This window comes from Eutrigla gurnardus (genome assembly GCF_963514095.1).
Source record: "Eutrigla gurnardus genome assembly, chromosome: 12".
Taxonomy (NCBI): Eukaryota; Metazoa; Chordata; class Actinopteri; order Perciformes; family Triglidae; genus Eutrigla; species Eutrigla gurnardus.
Window position 1 is genome coordinate 13,513,339 of NC_139926.1, and position 20,667 is coordinate 13,534,005.

General features: G+C 42.8%; 3 protein-coding genes across 3 annotated transcripts in view; 1 reads left to right on the top strand and 2 right to left on the bottom strand.

Moving 5' to 3' along the window:
- The window catches only part of lims2 (LIM and senescent cell antigen-like domains 2), a 31,506-nt gene extending 30,542 nt beyond the window's left edge, over window positions 1-964 (bottom strand). The window contains exon 1 of the mRNA XM_084023639.1: window positions 807-964. Within this exon, the coding sequence (XP_083879765.1) occupies window positions 807-835 (29 nt within the window). The 5' untranslated portion in view covers window positions 836-964. The remainder of the gene's footprint in view (window positions 1-806) is intronic.
- Window positions 965-4,238: 3,274 nt separating this feature from the next.
- On the bottom strand, window positions 4,239-20,591 carry gcc2 (GRIP and coiled-coil domain containing 2). Its single transcript, XM_084023635.1, has 24 exons — window positions 20,419-20,591; window positions 19,681-19,743; window positions 19,464-19,548; window positions 19,303-19,382; window positions 19,084-19,188; window positions 18,424-18,922; window positions 16,214-18,072; window positions 15,321-15,372; window positions 15,106-15,206; window positions 14,825-14,923; window positions 13,976-14,095; window positions 12,837-13,001; window positions 12,499-12,603; window positions 11,551-11,713; window positions 10,816-10,916; window positions 10,368-10,445; window positions 10,134-10,271; window positions 9,317-9,438; window positions 9,011-9,187; window positions 8,638-8,846; window positions 6,886-7,113; window positions 6,634-6,773; window positions 4,593-4,794; window positions 4,239-4,377 (listed from the first exon to the last, which is right to left on the bottom strand). Exons 1-24 carry the CDS (start codon window positions 20,422-20,424, stop codon window positions 4,304-4,306), a joined length of 4,971 nt encoding a protein of 1,656 aa, XP_083879761.1. The 5' UTR covers window positions 20,425-20,591; the 3' UTR covers window positions 4,239-4,303.
- On the top strand, window positions 4,926-6,603 carry tmem223 (transmembrane protein 223). Its single transcript, XM_084023641.1, has one exon. It carries the CDS (start codon window positions 5,212-5,214, stop codon window positions 5,986-5,988), a length of 777 nt encoding a protein of 258 aa, XP_083879767.1. The 5' UTR covers window positions 4,926-5,211; the 3' UTR covers window positions 5,989-6,603.
- Window positions 20,592-20,667: the final 76 nt, after the last annotated feature.

The window sequence follows — 20,667 nt, forward strand, 5'->3', positions numbered from 1 at the left end:
CACACACACACACACACACACACACACACACACACACCTCAACATCTCAAAGGGTATGATACCTTTTCCATAAAAGGAATTACACAATAGAGTCTCTGTTACTTATTGAATCTGACAGCATGTGGCCAAGATCTTAAAATCTTTTACATGCACCAGAGAGACATTTGCTAAAAATAAATAAATAAATAAATTCAATCCAACTGCACTGATCTTCCTGTAATTAAAAGTTGAAGCTGAGCAGCTATTAGAAAACAGTGTGTTCCTGCCTGGCTCGCTGTCAGCTGAATCTCTCACTTGTTACTAATTGATTTATTCGACATTTAAGCTACAAGTGTGTTACAGGCTGTAACAGCGCCACCAACAGCAAAGATTCAATTTACATCATTTTCAGACCTCCTGCTGACATCTGATAACAACGACACAAACATACTGCTTTCCAGAAAACGTTGCCCTCTGGAGATAGTTCCACCAATAGCACGGTGGGGGGCGCTGGCGAGCAATTTAAGTGACTAATTGACACATTAAAGTAACTGAGCTACGTTAGCTAGCTTCACGAAGTTAGCGTGTAGCTAATGTAACTTCAACTTTCCGTGATAAAAAGCACATTCTGTCGCTAAACGAACACTCTTTTATGCATGAAAGGAAACGCGGCAGATGGTTTGTCATGACTAAATCAGAGTCGTCCTAGCCCACGAGAGAGTGGAACATACCGGGGCTGCGTCTTTTCTTTTCATCCGGCGAGAAACTGTCAACTTCTCAACTTATCAGGCAAATTTTAGGGAAACAATTTGAAACTTCCCACTTACCCGTTTGTCATTTCAGTAATGCCCAGCATCGCGCTGCTGTCCGGAGCAGACCGGTGTTTCCTGACTTCGGTCGTGGAAGTCCAGATGTTGTACAGTCTGGGATGTAACGTTGGCGAGTATTGTTTTTTCACACAGAGCGAGGAGAATGGCGAAGCAGACGGGCCTCGCCTCTGTTCACCAACCACCAACACACACTTAACGGAATATTCAACTTCCGCTTACGACTTTCAACATAAAACCATTCTGCTGATTCTCTTAAGTCGTACAAACAGTCCAGCTATCAATTCTATTTCGACAAAAACAAATGGTGGAAACGTCTACACTTTCATTAAAACGAGTTTAATCTGTATAATACACTATAGGTTATCATTTTACAAAACGACTTCAATTAAATTTTATTTATAGTGTCATATCACAACAGAAGTCATCTCAGGACACTTAACACATTGAACAAAATAGCCTACATCTAACACAATATGTTCAAATCATATTATGTTTAGATAGTGATATAACAGTGCTTGTTTTGGTTCCATATTAGTTCCGTAAGTGACAGGCAGAATTGGAAAGCGCTTTTAAGCTTGATATTTCAAGATTGCCTATTCCACGAGTGTAGCTTCTGTTCCTCGACCTATTTCAGAAACAGGATAGGCAGGCGGGACATAATGTTGGGAGGAATTTTATCATTTAAATAATTAGCTTACGACCTTCTCCAGCTCTGTGCAGTGCCGAGATTGCAGATTAACTGATGGATGTCATGATATTATTAATTGGTAGTAGCTGAAAATCGAATATGCAATGTGTGTGTATCAACAAAAGTTAATTACGCGTATTTTATTTGGTGTATGTATGTATTGCTGTTCGAATATCTGCTCAATACAAAGATAATGTTAAAAGTTATTCATTTTATTTTGTTCAATTAATTTACAGCTCCCTGAACAGGTTTGTTTTAGCAGGAGGGGGACCAAATCCCATTTAACACCCAAAAATGAATTCAGAATATAATTCTGAATTCATTTTCAGAGAGAAGGCACGCAGACACGCCCACGTTTGTTAGACTAATGTACACTTTTATTTTGAAGGTGGCAGCGCTCGTTGACTGTTTGTCTCTCCATCTGTGGTCGCTTCTCGTTCAGTCTGGGAGCCTCCGCCGCTGCAGAATTACAATTCCTTTTCTTATAGACAGAAAACCGCAACCTGCGGACTCAGAGCTCCACATCTTTGCATCCCGACATATTAGCCTACTCGTCATTAGACTGATGCAGGCTGCGGACACAGCAAGTCTTTTATCGTTCAGACTACAACTCAGGATATAAAGAAAGTCTTGACTTTTCATTATCTGGCACAGGAAACTCAGAAGTTCAACATGGCGAGTGGTTGCCGTTGACGTCATTTTTGATAGATATTGCTGGAAAGAATGAACCTACTATCACTCTGCAAGACTCTGCAAAATAAGAGAATAACAGATGATAAAGTGATTAGCAAAGAATCACATTAGGAAGAAATGCATCACATTCAGCGAGGTGTTATTCATAATGCTGCTCCCCGGGGATAACAGCAGATAATAGCATGTTTATCTTCCCTCCTAGCGGCAAACAGTAGCTATTATTTGTTATTTCCTCCCTTGACTGCGTCATGACATATGAAACCACATATATTTCCTTAAAAGGAAAGCCCCTACACCCCCTGCCCTCCTTCAAGAGGGATGAGCGGTTTGAGAGCAAGGAAATACATTCGGAACGGCAAAGAAATCATGGATACACTGGTTCCCGGTACACACAAATTGAGACGGAAGTTGGAAATCTCTCCTCGAGAGCAATACAATCAAGGAATTCCACATCTGGAAACAGGGTGGAAGTAGATTAACACCGCTGTGCTTTTATGGTTATCTTATAGCCCCTCTTTCATATACGTGAATCCTCGTGCCGAAATACATTTGTGACTGATTTGTTAAAAAGAAATTTAGATGCAAAAATGAAAATACATTATAATGAAAGAAATACTGAACATTCTCATCCATGTTAACTTTATTTATGTTAACAATTGGAAATAAACAGAAAAAAACAAGAACTGTCCCTAGTGAACTAATTAGCATACTGTAACTGCTCATTCATTCTTATACATATAGTTGTGGTAATCTCTCATAGCTCCTGCTGACGTTAACCATCATTAAAAAAAAGGCTTGGATAAAATACATTCACTTATGCTGAAGGAATCACACACACACACCAAAGCTGCCACTGGAATGAGAAAATCAGAAAAAAAAAGGCCAGTTATCTTCATCGTTGGTAGTCAAATGAAATATAGGTGGAGATAAGGGTGGATGTGTGTTTTACAGGAAACAGGATTTCTGTGCAGAATCATCTTTTCTTTCTCTCTTCCCCACTGCCACAGGGAGGTCAGAGGTCATGGTCAGACACTGTGAAAAGCAGCACCCATGGGTCTGACAGGGAGTCTTGCTCAAGGACACTTGATGTGCTTGCCGTCATGGGGAACGTCCTTCAACAAGACAGCGGTGCAGATGAAGAGGTTGCAACAAATCTTTCACGTTCAGTGATTACAGCAGCACAAAACCAGAAAGTATTCCTGAAAATACACTGAGCCGGTGAAATCACAATTTGGCATTAAATAACAACAGTAACAACAAATCACACAGTAATCAGAACAAAATCACAAACCGACCATCACTACAGGATATGATAAGTCAAAACTCAAGGCTGAATTTTGTAATTGCTCCTGATTTCAAGAAAGTCAGATATTAGTGAAATGATAAAAAACAAAAAAACAGTAGATGTATAAATATGCTGTTATAATGATCAGTCATGTTGGTCAGGTGAACCTGAGAACGTGGACATGCACTCATTTATACCTTTGCACGGACAAGGACCATACTAATGGTTAAGCACGATTTAGCCCATTGAATAGATCACACTTAACTTCACTGCTGCTGATTGGTTTCCAAAACATGTTACATTTTAGATTTCTTAATGTATTTCTTTTACCTTCCAGGCTACAACTAGTAAAAAAAAAAGTTTACTGGGATGTATAACCAAGAAATGTGCAGTGTACGGTACAAGCCCGATAAAAGTACAAGTAAAATCTAAACAACTGTATCCAAACAACTGAAAATGATATTCAAGTAATATCATGCTATTGACTATAGTTGTCCCTTGATCAATTCCTCCTAACAATTTGTGCACATCATATAAAATAAACAATGTTTTTAGTAGTGCTAATGATGCCTATGAGCTCCACTTCAAGGAAGCGTAACCTTCATTTCCCGTTCATTTAATATCTACCACACATTTCCTCATTCTTTTCCCGGTTCATTCCTTGGTCCCTTATATGGTGCGCCCCAATTTTTGTAAATGCCCCAATTACTCTCCCACTACTTTGAATGTACAACATCACCACTTCATACAGATTTTCACAGAAAAAAAAAAGCTCAGTAACATCTCATCGCTGTGCTCCTATTGTTTTGGGTTGGTTGAGCATCAAGTCTATTTGATCCCTGACCAGCTGTGAAGATAGGAGCTCCAGCCTGAGCTCCGAGACCCAGACCCCTCTTCCTCACCTGCACAAAGGAAATTAAAGAAAACCTGGTCAGAATATGCAGAGACATTAGTGGCAGTACATCCTGTGACACTTGAATAACCTGGAGAGAAAAGTGAAAATAAATCACTTTGTGTAAGAATAGCACATGAGGTGTGTGTGTGTGTGCAAAATCATGATAACCAGATAATATATAGTGAAATTGGGTGCGTTTATGCGGGTTCACCTAGTACATACCTTGTGCAATGGCAGCCAGTTTGCTTTTCTCCTCTGGACTGAGCTGCAGCATCGTGTGAATGACAGGCAGAAGCGCTTGTCTCTCGCTGCCAGACTGCAGGAAGATGAACTGCAGCAGGACGTTCTTCAGATACTCCAGGTTGGCCACACTCTTCTCCCTCTCCTGGTTTCGTTCTAGACGACGTACTTCACTCTTCAACAACTGGCAGGTAGAACATATGATGCAATGTTAAAACATCTTTTTTAAACCCTAAGCATTGGTCCCTGCATTTAACATCATTAACAAACACACATTTGTCTTAATACAAAGTGCTATCTTATTATTTAATTACAAAATAAGATGAAAATTCATAAGAATATTGAGAAAATGTTCGTGTAGGTTGTGCTGGTTTTACAGATTAATTCGTTTGCGGAAAATGAGTTTGGTCCCCGCTACTTTCCGTACCTGATCTTACGTCACACAAAACAAGTATGGCGGCGCCCTCTGAGCTGATGCGGTCTAATGTGTTGGGCGATACGCTTTGAAACGAGAGTTTTGATAACTATTCTTGAACATAAACTGTCGTAGTTCTGTGGTAAAATAGGTTTGTGGAGATTAAAGCCAGCTGTCGTCGTGGAAATGGGGTTAGAGCGGCTGCTATGCGGCGCACTGCAGTGTTACTCCAAACAGTTTCGAATCGTTAATATTCCGCAAAAAGTCAGACTGTTTGGAAACGCGTCCACACAGACGTCACCGACCATGTCCTCCACGGTTAGCCGGCTTGTGTGTGTCGCGGGTCTGTGCGGCAGAGTGTTCGTAGACACAAGCCGCCGCCGCCTCTGTACCTCCGTCCAGCCCTCCAGAGACGTCGTCCTGTTCGAGCACGACAGGACCCGCTTCTTCCGGCTCCTTTCGGTCTTCTGCGGCGGCCAGTTTCTCTTCTGGACGTACTTGGGCCACTTCGCGTACACTGGACTCAGAGACACAAGGGGCGCTACAGAGAAAGTGAAAGCCAAGGCACCCAGCGCCACCGGACTGGCTGGGATGTGGAGTTTTGACATGAACCTGGGGTCAAACACCTGGAGGTACGGCTTCACGCTGGGATGCCTGGCAATAGCAGCAGGGATGGTCGGGCTCGGGGTCCTGTTTTGCAGGCGCTCTGTCAGCCATGTGGTTTTACACCAAGGAGGGAGGATGGTGACGGTGTCCACGCAGTCACCTTTGGGACTAGGCCGAGGCCGGAGAATAACGGTCCCACTGTCCCAGGTAGCCTGTCATGCTCACAGACACGAGTCCCCCTCATTCATCCCCCTCAGGGTCAAAGGGCACAAGTTCTACTTTCTTCTTGACAAAGATGGTACCGTGAACAATGCTAGGCTGTTTGATATCACTGTTGGAGCTTACCGGCCAGTTTAAGTTTTGTTGAATACACCTTTGTTTGGACAAAACTGTTTGGACACCATCCACAAATAGAACACGTGGCCGCCAAACAAAGATGTCAGTTTCTGTTCGATTTTCTCTCTTCAATCAAATAAAATGTATGAGATCACATGTGGACTCATTTACAGAATGGTGAGATACATGTAAAAGTATTAGTAGCCTGTGGTGGAGAGGAGGTTGTGTGGCTCAGGAGCCATCTGTTTGGCGACACCTGGAAGCTGCTTGATATCCTGGATGCATCTTTTCACACGTGTTCACATTATATGCATCCTTTCTGTCATATGTATTGTTGTCTATGTTGCTTATTCTGTACGCAAGTCATCTATTGCCTGTCTGTCTGCACAGTTCTGAGGTTTCTTCCATTATTTTTCCCCGGTTGAGGTTTTTTTTCCTTAGAGGGTGCACTGATAGATTGTAAAGCCCCTTATGACAACCTATTGATATTGCACTATATCAATGAAATTGACTTGATTATTTCATCTTTAAAATGAGTTGGAATTAACAAGAAGTTATTTGAAATGTAATTATTCAAATAATGGAACGGTTTGAATGAATATGCCTTGAAATTAAACTGATTAATGGCCTTTTCTGAATGTATGCGTGTGTACTTGTTATACATACAGTGATCTGCTCCATGAGAACAGCATTGGTGGCCTCAGTTTCATGCAGGAGGCTGTTCATATGCTCCATACTGCGCGTGGCTGTGCTCAGCTTTAGACTGAGCTCTTCTTTGGTGGGCTCCACCGTCCACACAAAAGGCTCTAGAGACCAAACAGGAGACACATACATATGTTAAAGATCGTGGTTTGAGAAGCTTTTATAAAAAAACATTTTTTATAAGTGTTACAAGGTGAACTTCTTTTTTTCAAACACCTTGTTTGGGGTCCGGGGACATAAGAAGCTGCTCCAGAGAGGGCAGGGGTGTAAGAGCAGGGGAAGAGCACTCAGTTTCAGTGGTCTCCATGCCCTCACCCTCCTCCCTGGCCATAGACTGGAGGTCACTTAGGGCCATTAGTCCCAGCCCTGCCTGGTTCTGATCTGTGTTTCTGCGCTGGGGGTCTGACGCCAGGGGCTTACGGCCAGACTGGACTGCCATTGGATCTGAAAGAGTGTAAAGGTTGGTAGAAGAAAACATTGTTATTCATTGTTTAACAGGTAAATAAAAGCATATTAAAAAGCAGAGAATGCCGTTAAACAAAAGACATAAAATAAATACATTTCATCATAAAATTATATTTGGTTAAGGATAGGTTGCAGGAACAAGGACACGTTGGGTGTCAACCAGTTTATCAGCAAGGGAAAGATGTGAGAGTGGGTGGACAAAAGAGAAGATTAGGATTTATGGACCTGAACCAAAAGACCAGTCACAAAACCAATTCCCTCATCTTTACACCTCCAGTCTGCTACCGTGCCTCCTCTCCACATGCAGCTGAGTGAGAAGAGCGACACTGAAGTCCTGCTACATGCGTACATAAGATGTTTGTTTGCATTCAAGTTTGACCAGATTCTGTAGTCTGATCAGGGTTAAGAAAAACAAAAAAGTACACTGATGGTGTCTGGAACTGTAAACTTGAGAGCTCGCTGTACCAAATACACAAGTGTGGGAAAAAGTGACCAAAAAAACCCCATCTTTAGCTTTTAATGCCATATCTGCTTGATGTGGCTACTTCTTCTCCTTCTCCTGCCTCTTCACTGACATAATCAATCCAATCTGTTGCATGCTCAACTCTCAGGAGGACCGGCTCAAGTTAAATTAAGCTGTAGTGGTAAAAGAAAGCTATGAGTCGGGGATTCATAGTAGAATAACTTTCAAATGGCTGTTTCTGGAATAAGTATCTGTAGTTTGTGTTTGTGTACTGATTGATGGTTTAGATTAAAGAGTAAAGGGGACAAAACATGACAAGGAGCATTGATCAATTTTACGGTTTGTGATTCATAAAAAAAATATATTTGAGGCTGGTAAAAAATGGTCCAGTGGCCAGCAGTTTTATGACTAATAGGCTCAGCCAACACACTGGTGTTGCACCCTTCAGCATTTTAACTGCCATTAAATCCAAATATAGTGGTTAAAGGCTCAAATATGATTTTGGTCCCATATAGCGGGCTAATCCTGGTGTGCTTGTGTGAGCCGCTAATGAAGTCTCTCCAGATGCCACGATGAGCTGTTTGCCACACTGAGAGGCGGGAACACAGCCGAGGAGCCATGCCAACACCTGGCCATGCCGGAGTGACACACGCACATGCACGCATGCACACACACACACACTTTCCTGTCCTAGTCATTACTATGTGTGTATTTGCTGTTTTGACTGCAGAGGGCAGCTGTGTAGGAGGTGATGAATGAGCTTCCAGCGCTGCTCCACTGATAAACACAGCGACATGCCCCTTCCTCTGTTCCCTCTCCCATCATTCCTCTCGCAGAGAAGCAAAGTAAACAAGATTGACTTGACTTCAACACTCGTAACACCTGCCAATGCTTTGATGGATCTCTTCATACCCGTTGAGCTCACTGCTGTCTATCTGAGCAGTTTCTGGATCTGCTTCGTAATATAACAGATCTATTTGTTAACTCATTGCCTGGTTCATTTAAATGGGTCAACTCTTTTCATTTGCCTCCATTCTTACTGTTCTGGCTCTGCAGGTAGAAGAGTTGCTCCTCGACACGGGTAAGCTGGCTCTGCAGGGTCTCCACAGTGGCCCGGTGGTCATCCTGCAGCCTCCTCAGCTGCTCCCTGTAGGTCTGGCGCTGGGCCTCGACCTGGGAGGACAGGTCAGCCTGAACCTGGGACAGATCCGTCCTTAGAGCCACATTCTCCGACTGCACCGACATTAGCCTGAAGGTGGAGACAAAGTGACGGAATGAGGGATTTACACTTCTCATTTAATAGAGGATGCCGTATGACAGGAAAGCACTATGTTAGGAGGCATATAGGCGTGAGAAAACATACAATGTTAGTGTGACTAATTCGACAGGGGGGGGGGGGTCGAGCCAGCTCACCTTTCACGGAGCTCGGCCTCCTTGCTGACAGTTTCCTGGAGGATTTTGTTGTGTCTCTCCAGCAGAGTGTCGTGTTCAGTCTGGAGCTGCTGCAGCTCAGCTGTGCTGCTCTGGAGGCTCTGCTGGCTCTCTGCCAGCCTGGACCTCAGCTGTTCCAGCTGAGAGGACAACTGCTCCCTGCCAGACACCCCACATATTCATTATATTCATATCCCTTACAGTGTTGACTGACATTTACTACTAATAAGTGTTCACTATAAAATGGCCCATTGAGTAGCTAGTCTTTGTACCCGGTGTCATCCTTACCTCTCTAATTTGCTGGAGTCTCCTTCACTCTGGGAAGTGGTTTTACTCTTCTGCTGCTTAAGCACATTATGGACTCGCACCTTATAACCCTCAAACTCGCCAGCTGTTGCCATGAGCTCAGCCTGGAATCAGCACAAAGATTAACCAGACATTTACAGTAAATAACACAGCACACATTTACTGTAGATTCTACAAATGTGTATGCTCACTCCAATGAGGAAATAAAACCGCCATATAGTTTGAAAGAATGTAACAGATTAGAAGATTTGTGGTCATCATCTCTATTGTTGGAAGTTTAACTCATTTTTATGGCCATGGGTTTCATTTCAGACCTAAGCACTTATGTGTTTTTCACTGGTTGAGAAAACTACTGTAGAATGTTTCCAACTGGTCGTTCATTTTAAATGTTAACATGAAAACACCGTGTCCGTCTCTCTAATGCTTTTGTGCAAATGCATGTATTATTAAAACTGCTGTCTCTAATAAGATTGACGACTCCGCCGAACTTCCTTTACTCTTTCACAGTCTTGTACATTTGTCATCTTTCCCACCATGCCCCCCACATAGTGATATTCATGCACCAACCCGCATGCAAATAACAGGTGGTTTAAGCCTGATGAATATCTGACACAGTAATGTTGAGTGACTCAATAATGACACGAGGAAAGGCCAGGAAATATGGAAGGAAATGTGGCCTTCACACTGAGTAGTAGTAGTGATTGCCGTACAGTGAGGATGGAGGAGGGTCAGTTGAACCCTGTGTGTGTGTGTGTGTGTGTGTGTGTGTGTGTGTGTGTGTGTGTGTGTGTGTGTGTACCTGAGCAGTGTCTTTCTCCTGCTGCAGGCTGTTGATGCGTTGCTGCAGGGAGCTGCTGGTTCTCTGTTGCTGTTCCAACGCAGACCTCAGCTGCTCCTGCAGACGATGGCGCTCGGCCGTGACCTCGCACACCTCGATCTCAATGCACAAACAGACATACACTTTAATATGAGACTTTATTAGGAATGAAATGTTATATAAGGAAGTTTTGCTAGAAAGTGCTGCCTGTGTTACCTTGGAGTTTTCAAGCTGCTGTTGGTTAGCCTCCAGCTCTCCTTTCAGAGACGCCTGCAGCATCATGAGGGAGTTTTCCTGCACACACACACGCACACACACACGCACACAAACCAATTTAAATGCACACACCCATTTAAGAAAACACACACAAATGATTAACTATTCCCAACATCTTCAAGGCCAACCCCGCGATCATGTCCACGCATGGTTGCACAACACCATTTACATTCATCAGGAAGCAATGTTACACACAGTAACAGGACATCCTGCAAGACACACACACACTTTTGGTCTTTACACTGGCTTGCATTGATCTTAGCCTAACATTAAATCAAGTCTAAAATGTAATGATTTATGTGATGGGAACATGCTACTGTCCCCATTTAGGTTCAAACAGGTTGATGTCCCCACATCATGACACACACACACACACACACACACACACCTGCATCTTTGTATCAGCCAAGTCCTTCTTGGTCTTCACCAGCAGCTGTTTCATCTTGGAAGTCTTCTCCTCCCCCTGATCCAGCTGGGACTTCAAAGCGTCTGGAGACACAAATACAAACACACACACATGCACACAAATAAAAATAGTTCAGGTGATATACAAACTCTCAGGTTTCAGTAATTAGCTTTAATACACAGTGTAACAGCAGAGCAACAGGAAACAAACATCAGCCCTGCAGTAAATGCTACTTTGTCAATATATAAGGACTTGGAGAACATTGTGCGTTCTTTTATAAAAAAAAATATATATATATTTCAGCAGGTCAGCTTCAGCCATCTCCAATATAATGGGATAACGCCGTTTGTTTGATGACATATTCTAGAATTGGTGAATAACATGCAGGTTGCTTAGGTCTGATCTTCAAATACCAAGTCTGTGAAATGATGCTGTGAACCAACAACACTGTGAGCACAGCTGGTATGTTTTTATTACCATCCATTCATTATGGTGTATTGGACTATGAGAGGAAGCTGGAGTACTCGGAGAGAACCCAGGTCAGTGCTAACAACTACACCACCGTGCTGCCCTGTTTTTATTTTCATGCCATTTGAAATAATTATACATCCATACTTCAGCTCGACCTGTTTATCCTTGAATCACCAGGGGGCTGGAGCCTTTGTAGAAGTATTATTATTATCTATGCGAGTGTAAATGTAAATGGCTCATACATACCAATTTCCTGTTTGAGTGTGTCCTCCTTCTGGGTCAGTTCATTTATCTGGGCATTTAACTCTCCAGCACGCTCGTCTTTATCAACGAGTTTGGTGTTGAGTTCTTTCACGAGACGTTCATAGTCGGCCATCTCCATGTCCAGCAAAGAGCTCTGCTGCGCCTCCTAAGGGCAGATCCGACATACTACATCATTAGAGGGATCAAAGCTAAAACCTCATCTTGACCGTTTTACACTTAAAAGTAATAATTTACAGAGACAAAAATTGTTGAGCAGTTCTCCTACTTAATAAAGATATTTGAAAATAAAAGATATGGATATCATAACATTGCAATATATTTTTCAAGAGATTCCTTTATGTGTGACATCTATATTTTTATGGATATTTGACCCTCATCCTTCTTAATTGAAAGAGTTATATACTGTAGTTTTGTTGCATCATTTAATTTGAGTTGAAGGTAAAAATGTATCGTTTTTTGTATATTTACGGTTATTATTATCACCTTTAATAATAATGTTCCCCTTAAACACACTTCACTGTATAAGTGTATCTTTATCGCTATATTTTAATAAGAAACTTTATGGGATTTTTGCCCATAAATGTATAGCACCCAACATATTCTATATTTTTTTAAAACACTTAATCGGTATCAACCTCAAAAATCCTGTGTTTGTTGGGCTGTACTAACAATGTGGACACATGACATGAAGCCAGACCTCCTGGCAGTTACCACGTGTACTGCTGTTCTATGTGGATCTCCACTAATGGAAAAATAACAGCAGCTCCGGTGCTACGGGCTAGAATTGCTCTCTTTCAATCTGAGAGGTGCTGCTGCAGGCCAGCCATCACCAGTCCAGTCGCTTAACTGGAGAGGCCCTCGGAGACACGAACGTCTGAGAAGCTGTGTGTGTGTGTGTGTGTGTGTGTGTGTGTGTGTGTGTGTGTGTACCTTGCGTAGCTGCTCCAGCTCCTGGGCAGTCTGCTGAGACTGTTGCTGCTGCTTGCGGAGCTGGGCTGTCAACTCTTCTACCTCCTTCATGGCAGATGACAAGTCCTGCAGAAGCAAACACACACGCACATGCACACAGTGTTTTCAGAATGGATATAGCCTATATTTCATATTACTACATGAACCTTCATAAATGTAACAGCAGTTTAAGCCATATGGCTGGTTTAGTCAGTCAGTATTTGTAAAGTAATTGAACCAGGTTTGTCTAAAGCTTCACCCACTGTAAGTTCCCTCTAAGTGCAGAACAGTAATACAGAGTATCCATCTGTCATTATTACCTTAATCTTCTGTTCTTTCATAGCTCTCTCGGTCAGCAGGTCTCGGTCCAGACTGGTCGACTGTCTTTGCAGCTCAAGGTTTTGGAATTCCAGCTGCTTCACGGTGTTCCTTGTGCTCTCCATACAGGCCAGCAGGTCCTCCTTCTCACCTTTAAGTGTCTCCGTCTGTAAAAGCACAAACAGTTCAAAAAGAGAAAATATAAGAAAGTAGAAAAATGGCATTCACTGATTATTTGTGAAATGAAACAAGGTTTGACTCTCACATCCTCCAAGTAATCAAGTGAAAAATTCTCGTTTCTCTGATTGAGCTGAAAGGTCACATGAGCATGTTCACTACAAAATCTTTACGTCAACTACTTCAACCCTGTACCTTTGAGGTTTTGGTGATTTTACTCTATTCAGTGTATCTTATAAAATCCCACTGAAAAGGGATAATACTGTTTTACTTATTTGAGATTCAAGGTTTTCACCTCAAAATGGCGAATGCATGAACACACGTAACACATTTGAAAGTCATTCATGCAAATCTGACAGCGGCAGGCTCTGAGGGCTTTCTCTGTAAGGAACACTGAGCAGCAGCAGCAGCAGCAGCGGCAGCAGCAGCAGCAGCTACCTCCCATCATCTGTCAGCCAAACACTGCAACTATGATTGGTAAACAGAGATGTCCAGACGTACACTTAGATCCCTGACTGGCTTTCAGTCTGCCTGGCCCCCCCTGAGACCCATGAACGCACAAAAGAAAAAAGGCTATGTCTCAGAAAATGTTGTTGCGCTAGCAGACAGCAGATGGAAGCTATACTCCGCTCCATTTACCTGCCTGTTGTTCTCTCATTGGAAAGAGACAGTTATGAGCTTGGGGAGAGGAGTATATATAAACAACATTTCTCCCCTTGCTCACCCGGTCACATCCGACGGGCTTTTTGTGGATGCCGGGCTGTCAAGCATAGCTGGGTAAAGTGTCGCTGGCTAAAATGACTCACTGTAAATCAAATGGCAAACTGAGTTATACGAGAAGTACTGGGGAGACGTATTGCTGGACAAAGTGGCACCGCTCGGATTTACTGGAGGGTGAGAGCAGTTTGTGCATTTGTTATTGGTAATGTGTGGGCGTGTGTGATTTAGTGTGTATCTGCGTTACCTGTGCGACAGCACTGCTGAGTCGTTTGGTCAGCTCAGCAATCTGTCTCTCGGCCTCCTCCACCTTCCTTCTCTCCGTATCCAGTTGCTCTGTCTGCCCGTCGTAATCTATCTGCAGATTCTACACAAACACAAATATACTCATTAATTACGGGGAGCCGGTTGAGCGGCTAAGTGAGGGTAAACACTGCATCTAAGATATGAGCAGCGTTTACATTCGAGGTGGGACAAAAAACTCTCATTTGACACAACAGACTGGTTTCTCCTCTAATGGGGACACAGTCGTAAAGCACAGTGCAGTCTGGGGGCTGCTTTCAGACCTCTGGGAGGGACATCAGGCAAAAAGGTCTGCTTCAAAGCCAGCATGCTTCCACTTGCCAATAAGCAACATATAAGTTGGTTGGATCTTTAATGATCATAACCGCCACTTTCATTTCGGGACTTTTAGACCAAAGTGTAAGATTGTGTTGCTGTGTTGTCTTTATCCTTCCATGTCAAACACTAGAAATGATAGTTTACTTTACATATTTATCCATGCTATATTATGAAATGTAGCCTAAAAATGATCAATTTGTTTTTCAGCTCATCATCATCATTTGTTACATCGATTGAAAAAACAAATACCATTCTTACACCATATAATGTTAAATAACAAGGCTTTTACCAGCTGCCATATTACACATCGCTCATTAAAATAATGCATCCACCCCAAAACAAGGCCATTTCCAATTGTTCCTGGATAGTTATTGTTCTGCATGTCTTCACCTGGCAGCAGCAACTAGAATTAATATCTTTGTAGAAGTCACTGATACAAGTACAGAATTAAATTTCCTGTCCTACAGTCACTTACCTTGTAGCCTTCAGCACCATGGATGATATCTTTCACAGAGCTGTTCACTTTCTTCCTCTCTTCTTTCAGTGATTCTACTTCCTTCTTGAAAGCTGCAACCTGAGAAAAAAAAATCAGATAAAATGTTGATTCAGCCATGTAAAAGCAGGGTAAAATGTATAACCTATATAAATATTTATCTAGTGTGCTTACGTTGAAATATGTACATACATGCCACATTCATGTTAAATGAAGGATAGCAAACTAACATTTACAGTTTAGAAATGTCATGCTTGCCCCACCTCTTTCTTACTGATTTCCAGCTCCTTCTTTGCTTTTATGGCAACGGCCTTGATTTTGTTCATCTTCTCATCCTTTTCTTTGAGCTCCTTTTCCAGAAGAGCTGAGGAGAGCAGCAGTTACAAGTTCTGAGTAACATTCGAAATGTATAATCTATTACTTTATGCAAACAAAAATGTTTTGAAGGACCTTATATCTAGTCAAATCTCCTCCATACCTATTTTCTTTGTGCTCTCACCAGCTGCATTTTCATCAGAGGAAGCTGACTCCTGAGAGAGAAAAGAAGTAGATAATCGAGGTTAATCTTTGCTGTAAAGGAAGCATTGTTTTGGTTTTAAATTTGCATGCATTTGCTTTTTCCCCTCCAGGTAGAGTGGATAAGCCCAACCCTCCTCCAGGTGACAGATGATAACTGCAGTATTTCAAAAGAATCTTTGCGTTTATCCATCAAGTAATGCACAGATTATTAATTGAATAAATCGAGACAGCAGTTTAGTAGATGATATGTAAATAATAATTCCACATGCCTGCCTGGAAGATGCTCGTCAAAAATAAATACAAATAATCAAAGCCTCATCTTGATAAATGTGTCACCTGCAAGTATTAGTAATATTACATGCTAAATTACATGCAAAAGGACAATTTCTATGTCTATATTTCTTATGTTCTTACCTACAGCACTTTGATCATGGCATTGTTGTACTTAAGGTATCCTTGCTGAACAGCTACTACTTTACTCAGATGAGGACGTAACACTTGTTTCTACTTTTTCGTTCTCGCTTTATTGATGATTATATGTTGTGTTTTCTTTCTTTCGACAAATTTACTTATTGTAAGTCGCTTTGGACAAAAGCGTTAAATGCCCTTAATGTATCTGTAAATGTAAATTTCTGATTTTGGCGATTTTCCTATGATGAATGACAAAAAGCCCCGTTACAAACAATAGTACTGCATCTGTTTGATTATTGCGGCTCCTAATTCCTGTCTGATTATGCAGTTAAAGCAAACCATCCCAATCCATCGCAATTAATAATTTTGAATATTTTGCAGAATATAGTCAGTGATTTTAATCACAACCCCAACTGTTAAATTCCCATTACTCCTGCTCACCTGCAGAGATGCAATCTCACTCCTCAACTGAGATATGAGTGAATCTTTCTCCGTCAGCTGGTCTTGAAGCTCTCTTCTCACTTTCTCCATCTCTCCTTCCCCTTCCTCCTTCTCCTCGTTCTCTTGAGTTATCAGAGTGATGTGAGCCTGCAGTCTCTGGTTCTCCTCATTAATCTTCTTGTTGACTGACGTCATTTCCTCCAGGTCTTTCTGCAGCCCTTCGGTATCTTTCACCACCTCCTCCAGGTTGTTTCTCAACATGCTCCTCTCCTGTTCCAGGTCTGCGATACGGGCCTGGAGCTCCTTTTCCACCTCCTCTAATCCCATTACCCCTTGAGCCTCCTCAAGACTACTCCTCATCAGCCCCCTCTCCTTTTCTAGCTCATCAACGCGTGCTCGGAGCTCCTCAACTTCTTCTGTGGAGGTTCTTAGTACTTCGGACTGATTTCCCTCCAGGGCTGTGCTGGTGGAGTCGGCCCGCTCTGCATCCTCTGCCAGTGAATTCAACTTCGCCTCTAGGTGATTCCTCTCAGACGTCTCCCGCTCTAGCTGAGCCTCCAGGGCCGCCAGCTTGGAGCCCAAAAGCTCCCTTGTTTCTTCGGCTTTGGAAAGCCCAGAAGATGCCTCTTCCAATTTCTGCTGGAGGTCGGCCTTTTCTGTGGAGAAGTCTTTGATTGTCAGCTCTAAAGCAGAAATTGTCTCCTGCCTTATCTCAACCTCCTTTTTTAGGCTCGCCTCCACCTTTTCCCTCTCCTGTTTCAGATGTTGCACTTCATCCTCCCTCTCTTTTTTCAGCCGTTTCAACTCCTCCTTCTCCCCTAAACGCAAACATGCGTCTTTCTCTTTCTCCTCAAGCAGCCTCTCAATTTGTTTTGCTCTGTCATTGTTCAGTTTTTGCATTTCCTCTTCACTGCGCTGAAGCCGGGACTGTATTTTGCCTCGCTCTTCAGTCAGTGTGTTGAGCATCTCGTTCAGGTCTTGAGTCATGTTCTCCTTCGCCTGTAGTTGGGAGAGGATCTCCTCATTCTGCCTGGTCAGTTGCTCCACCGACAGCTTCAGCTCACAGGCTAGAGTTGTTTGTTCCTCTGTAGATGACTGGAGTTTCTGGTTCTCACCTGCAGAACTTTGAAGCTTCAGATTCAGGTCTTGTAGGTTCTCCATCAGAGTGTTTTTCTCCTCTGTAGCCTCTCTCACGCCGACCAACAGTCCGTCCCTCTCCAGGCTAAGTTGTTCCATCTTATCTTGAAGTTCCTCTACAATATTTGCCCCCTGCTCCTTCATGGCTTTGTACTGAAGAACAAAGTTTGTCGTCTTCTCACCCAGTTCTGTCTCCACACCTTGCAGTATGTCTCTCATTTGGTGACACTCAGCCATGGCAGAGTCTCTCTCTCTGGTCAAGGCCTCACACTGGGCCCTCAGCTCCTCTGGATTCACGGGGTTTTGGTCCCCAGCGCTGATTGCTGTTTCACATCCATCTTTGTGTGCGTCTCTCTGTTGCTGAAAGTCTCCTTGGACTTGTTGGTCACGGTCCAGGGTTATGGCACTGTCCCGGTTCATCTGCAGTTCGTTGATTTTGAACTCCAGCTCTTCTCTCTCCATCTGAAACTCCTCCTTGGCCCTCTCCAGCTCTGCCTCAAGCTGACCCTTCACATTACTGAGCAGGGTGAGCTCATCCTGTAACATGGTGCTCTGGGCTTGATGTTCTTCCATGGCTGCTCTCAGTCTTCTGGTCTCCGTCTCCTCTCCATCACCATGGCCGGAGTCGCCCTGGCTGCAGGCAGACAGCGCCAGCATTTTGGCGATCCCTGAACCACGGCCAGGCTCCTCATCTTCCTCCTGCACATCCTGTAGGAAGCTGTCTGGAAAAATAATGTTAATGTTAGTTGCAAGAGTCATTTTAATTTCCATCTAGCAAGCATAAACAATAATTTATAAAAACATATATATATATAAAATTATAATGTTGTTTATTATTATTTATTTATTGTTTTATATTATTTTTTATTCTCAATTAATAAAGAAAAGAAAAATCTAAAATAAAATAATCTTAAATTGTGGCTCAAATTCTGCTTTGCCAACAAAAAGGCTCTCAGCACTTGGAATGGGTTACTCAGAAGACAACATCACCTTTAGGAAAAAGAGTCAGTACCTTCACTGTGACGGATCTAGCTCCTGTTCTGAACTCTTTGTGTAAAAGAATGCTGTCTTACCTTTGAGAGCGAGCTGCTCGGTCAGCTCTTCGTGGAGCAACAGGAGACGCTCCCTCTCTATTTCACAGTCCTCCTCCAGAGCCCTCATCTCCTCCTCGTGCTGCAGACTCTTTTGAGCCAGCTCCTCCCTCAGGTTCTCCACCTCCTGCTGGGTCTGCGTCAACTCCCTTTGGTGGCTCTCCTCTAGCTGGATGATCTCCTGGGACTTTTGCTCTTTGATCGCTTCAAGTTCAGCTCGGAGGGTTTCCAGCTGAGCTTCTAAGCAGAGACGGGCCTCTTCAGTGCTCTCTTTAGCACTGGCTTGTTCAGTCAGGCGCTCCCTCTCTCTTTCACTCTCCCTGTCGCTTTTTTCTCGTTCTTTCAGTAATTTCTGGAAAAAAGCCACTTCCTCTAGGTGTTTGTTGTTGGATTCCTCAATGCTGCTCTCGAGGGTCTTGATCTGTCTTTGGTGATCTTCTATTACACGATCAAACTCTCCTTGTAGCACCAATAACTCATCCTGCACAAAGTAACAGTTATGTACAGTAAGTGTGTTATGATAATCTGGTTTCTTTATAAGCACGATTTACAGAAATATGCAGAATTGTCACACAGTCCTCAGAGAAACTCCAGCCCATTAACCAGTGTTACACATTGTGCAGTATTTGTGTTGTATTTCACCTTGGCTCGCTGCTTAGTCTTCTCTAGATCTTTACGGGATACTGAAAGGCTTTGCTGAGTTTCTGCTTTCTCCAGCAGTAAGGCATCCATCCTCTCAGTCAGCTCCTATTACAACACACGCATGATGATTCCCGTGATGCAGCAGGAAATTAACCACAACTTGTTGACAGATGAATATTTACAGAAGACACATGATTAAATGCTGAAGTATAAACACACCTGTATCAGAGCGGAGTCATCTGAACTGCTTTTATTGTTTTTGGATTGCTGTTTGAGAGATTCAACTTCTTTCTCCAAATCTGAAAAGGAAAAATAACGTCACATTTATGTACAATATTGGTCCACAAAGCCAGGCAAGCTTTTATTTCATTTATAGCTACCTGCACATCTGCCCTTCATTTTCTGCATGACAGCCATCTGCTTCTTAGCAAACTTGATCAGGTCATCTTTGGGCAGTGTGTCCAGCTGAGAATAAAATATAAAGAAAAGAAAGAAGCATGCATATTTACCCCAAAACATAGCTAACAACATCATGTTTCACAAACACAGATTATGTTCGCCTCTTTAAGCAACACAGTGCTTGCATATGTGCAGTACCTTTGACTTGGTTGAACCTGCTGGCGATGGAGCCGCAGACTCAGGTGCTGTACCACCATGGTCCTGTTGCAGCGAAAGCAAAATAGAAGAAATGACAAATCTGAGGGTGCAGATTGCAAAAACAACATTATAAAACGCTGTATATTTGTATTGGTTTTTGACTGTTCCCTTTAGCCTTAAACTCAGCACAGTATTTCATTTGAAAAAGCAGAAACATTTATTTTGCTCCACCTTTCGGCAAAAAGTGTCGATAAAGCCTGTTTTAAAAGCGTTCGTGTTTTCTTGGGAGCCCCTTTTGAATTCGGCTTAAACGTTATGAACCACGTATAAGCAGTTTAACTTAAATTCCGTGTTTTAGGACAGGTTCTCCTTTGCCTGCGTCAACATTTACACAAAAACCCTGGACGTCGGAGGCGTTGCAACCACTGCATGGCGACATGGTTAATACATGCCGGTTTAAGACTACCAGGAGAATAGTGTCAATGCTTCAGAGTGATGTCACGTTCTACCTAGCAACGTATTCAACGTATTAAACTTAAATAGCAAGGTTTGTAATGAAGTTCGCTACATGACATAATGCGTAACACCTGTTAATTAGTGTTTACCGCCGTTTCACAGTACCAAGCGTCGCTAACAACCGACAGAGCATCGTATCATTAGCTAACTTTAAGATGCTATTCGTGCATACTAACTTGTGCCGCACTGGCTAAAGCTAACTCCTAGACACTGAACATTTACCTCCATCTCAGCCGAAGTTCAGCTACTTCTCACCCGTCTGAAGCACAGAGGGATAACCGGCGAGTCGACCGGACGGCGTCACAGCGAAATCTGAAATAATGTCCGATTTGTTGGTGATTTAATACGAAAACATCCCCTCTGTTATGGTTCTGCGTTAAAAGGCTAAAGCGACGACTAGCTTCCGCAAACGTCAAACACGTGACGTCAGCATACTTTACGTCACGGATTCAGGATCCTTTCCACGGTTGA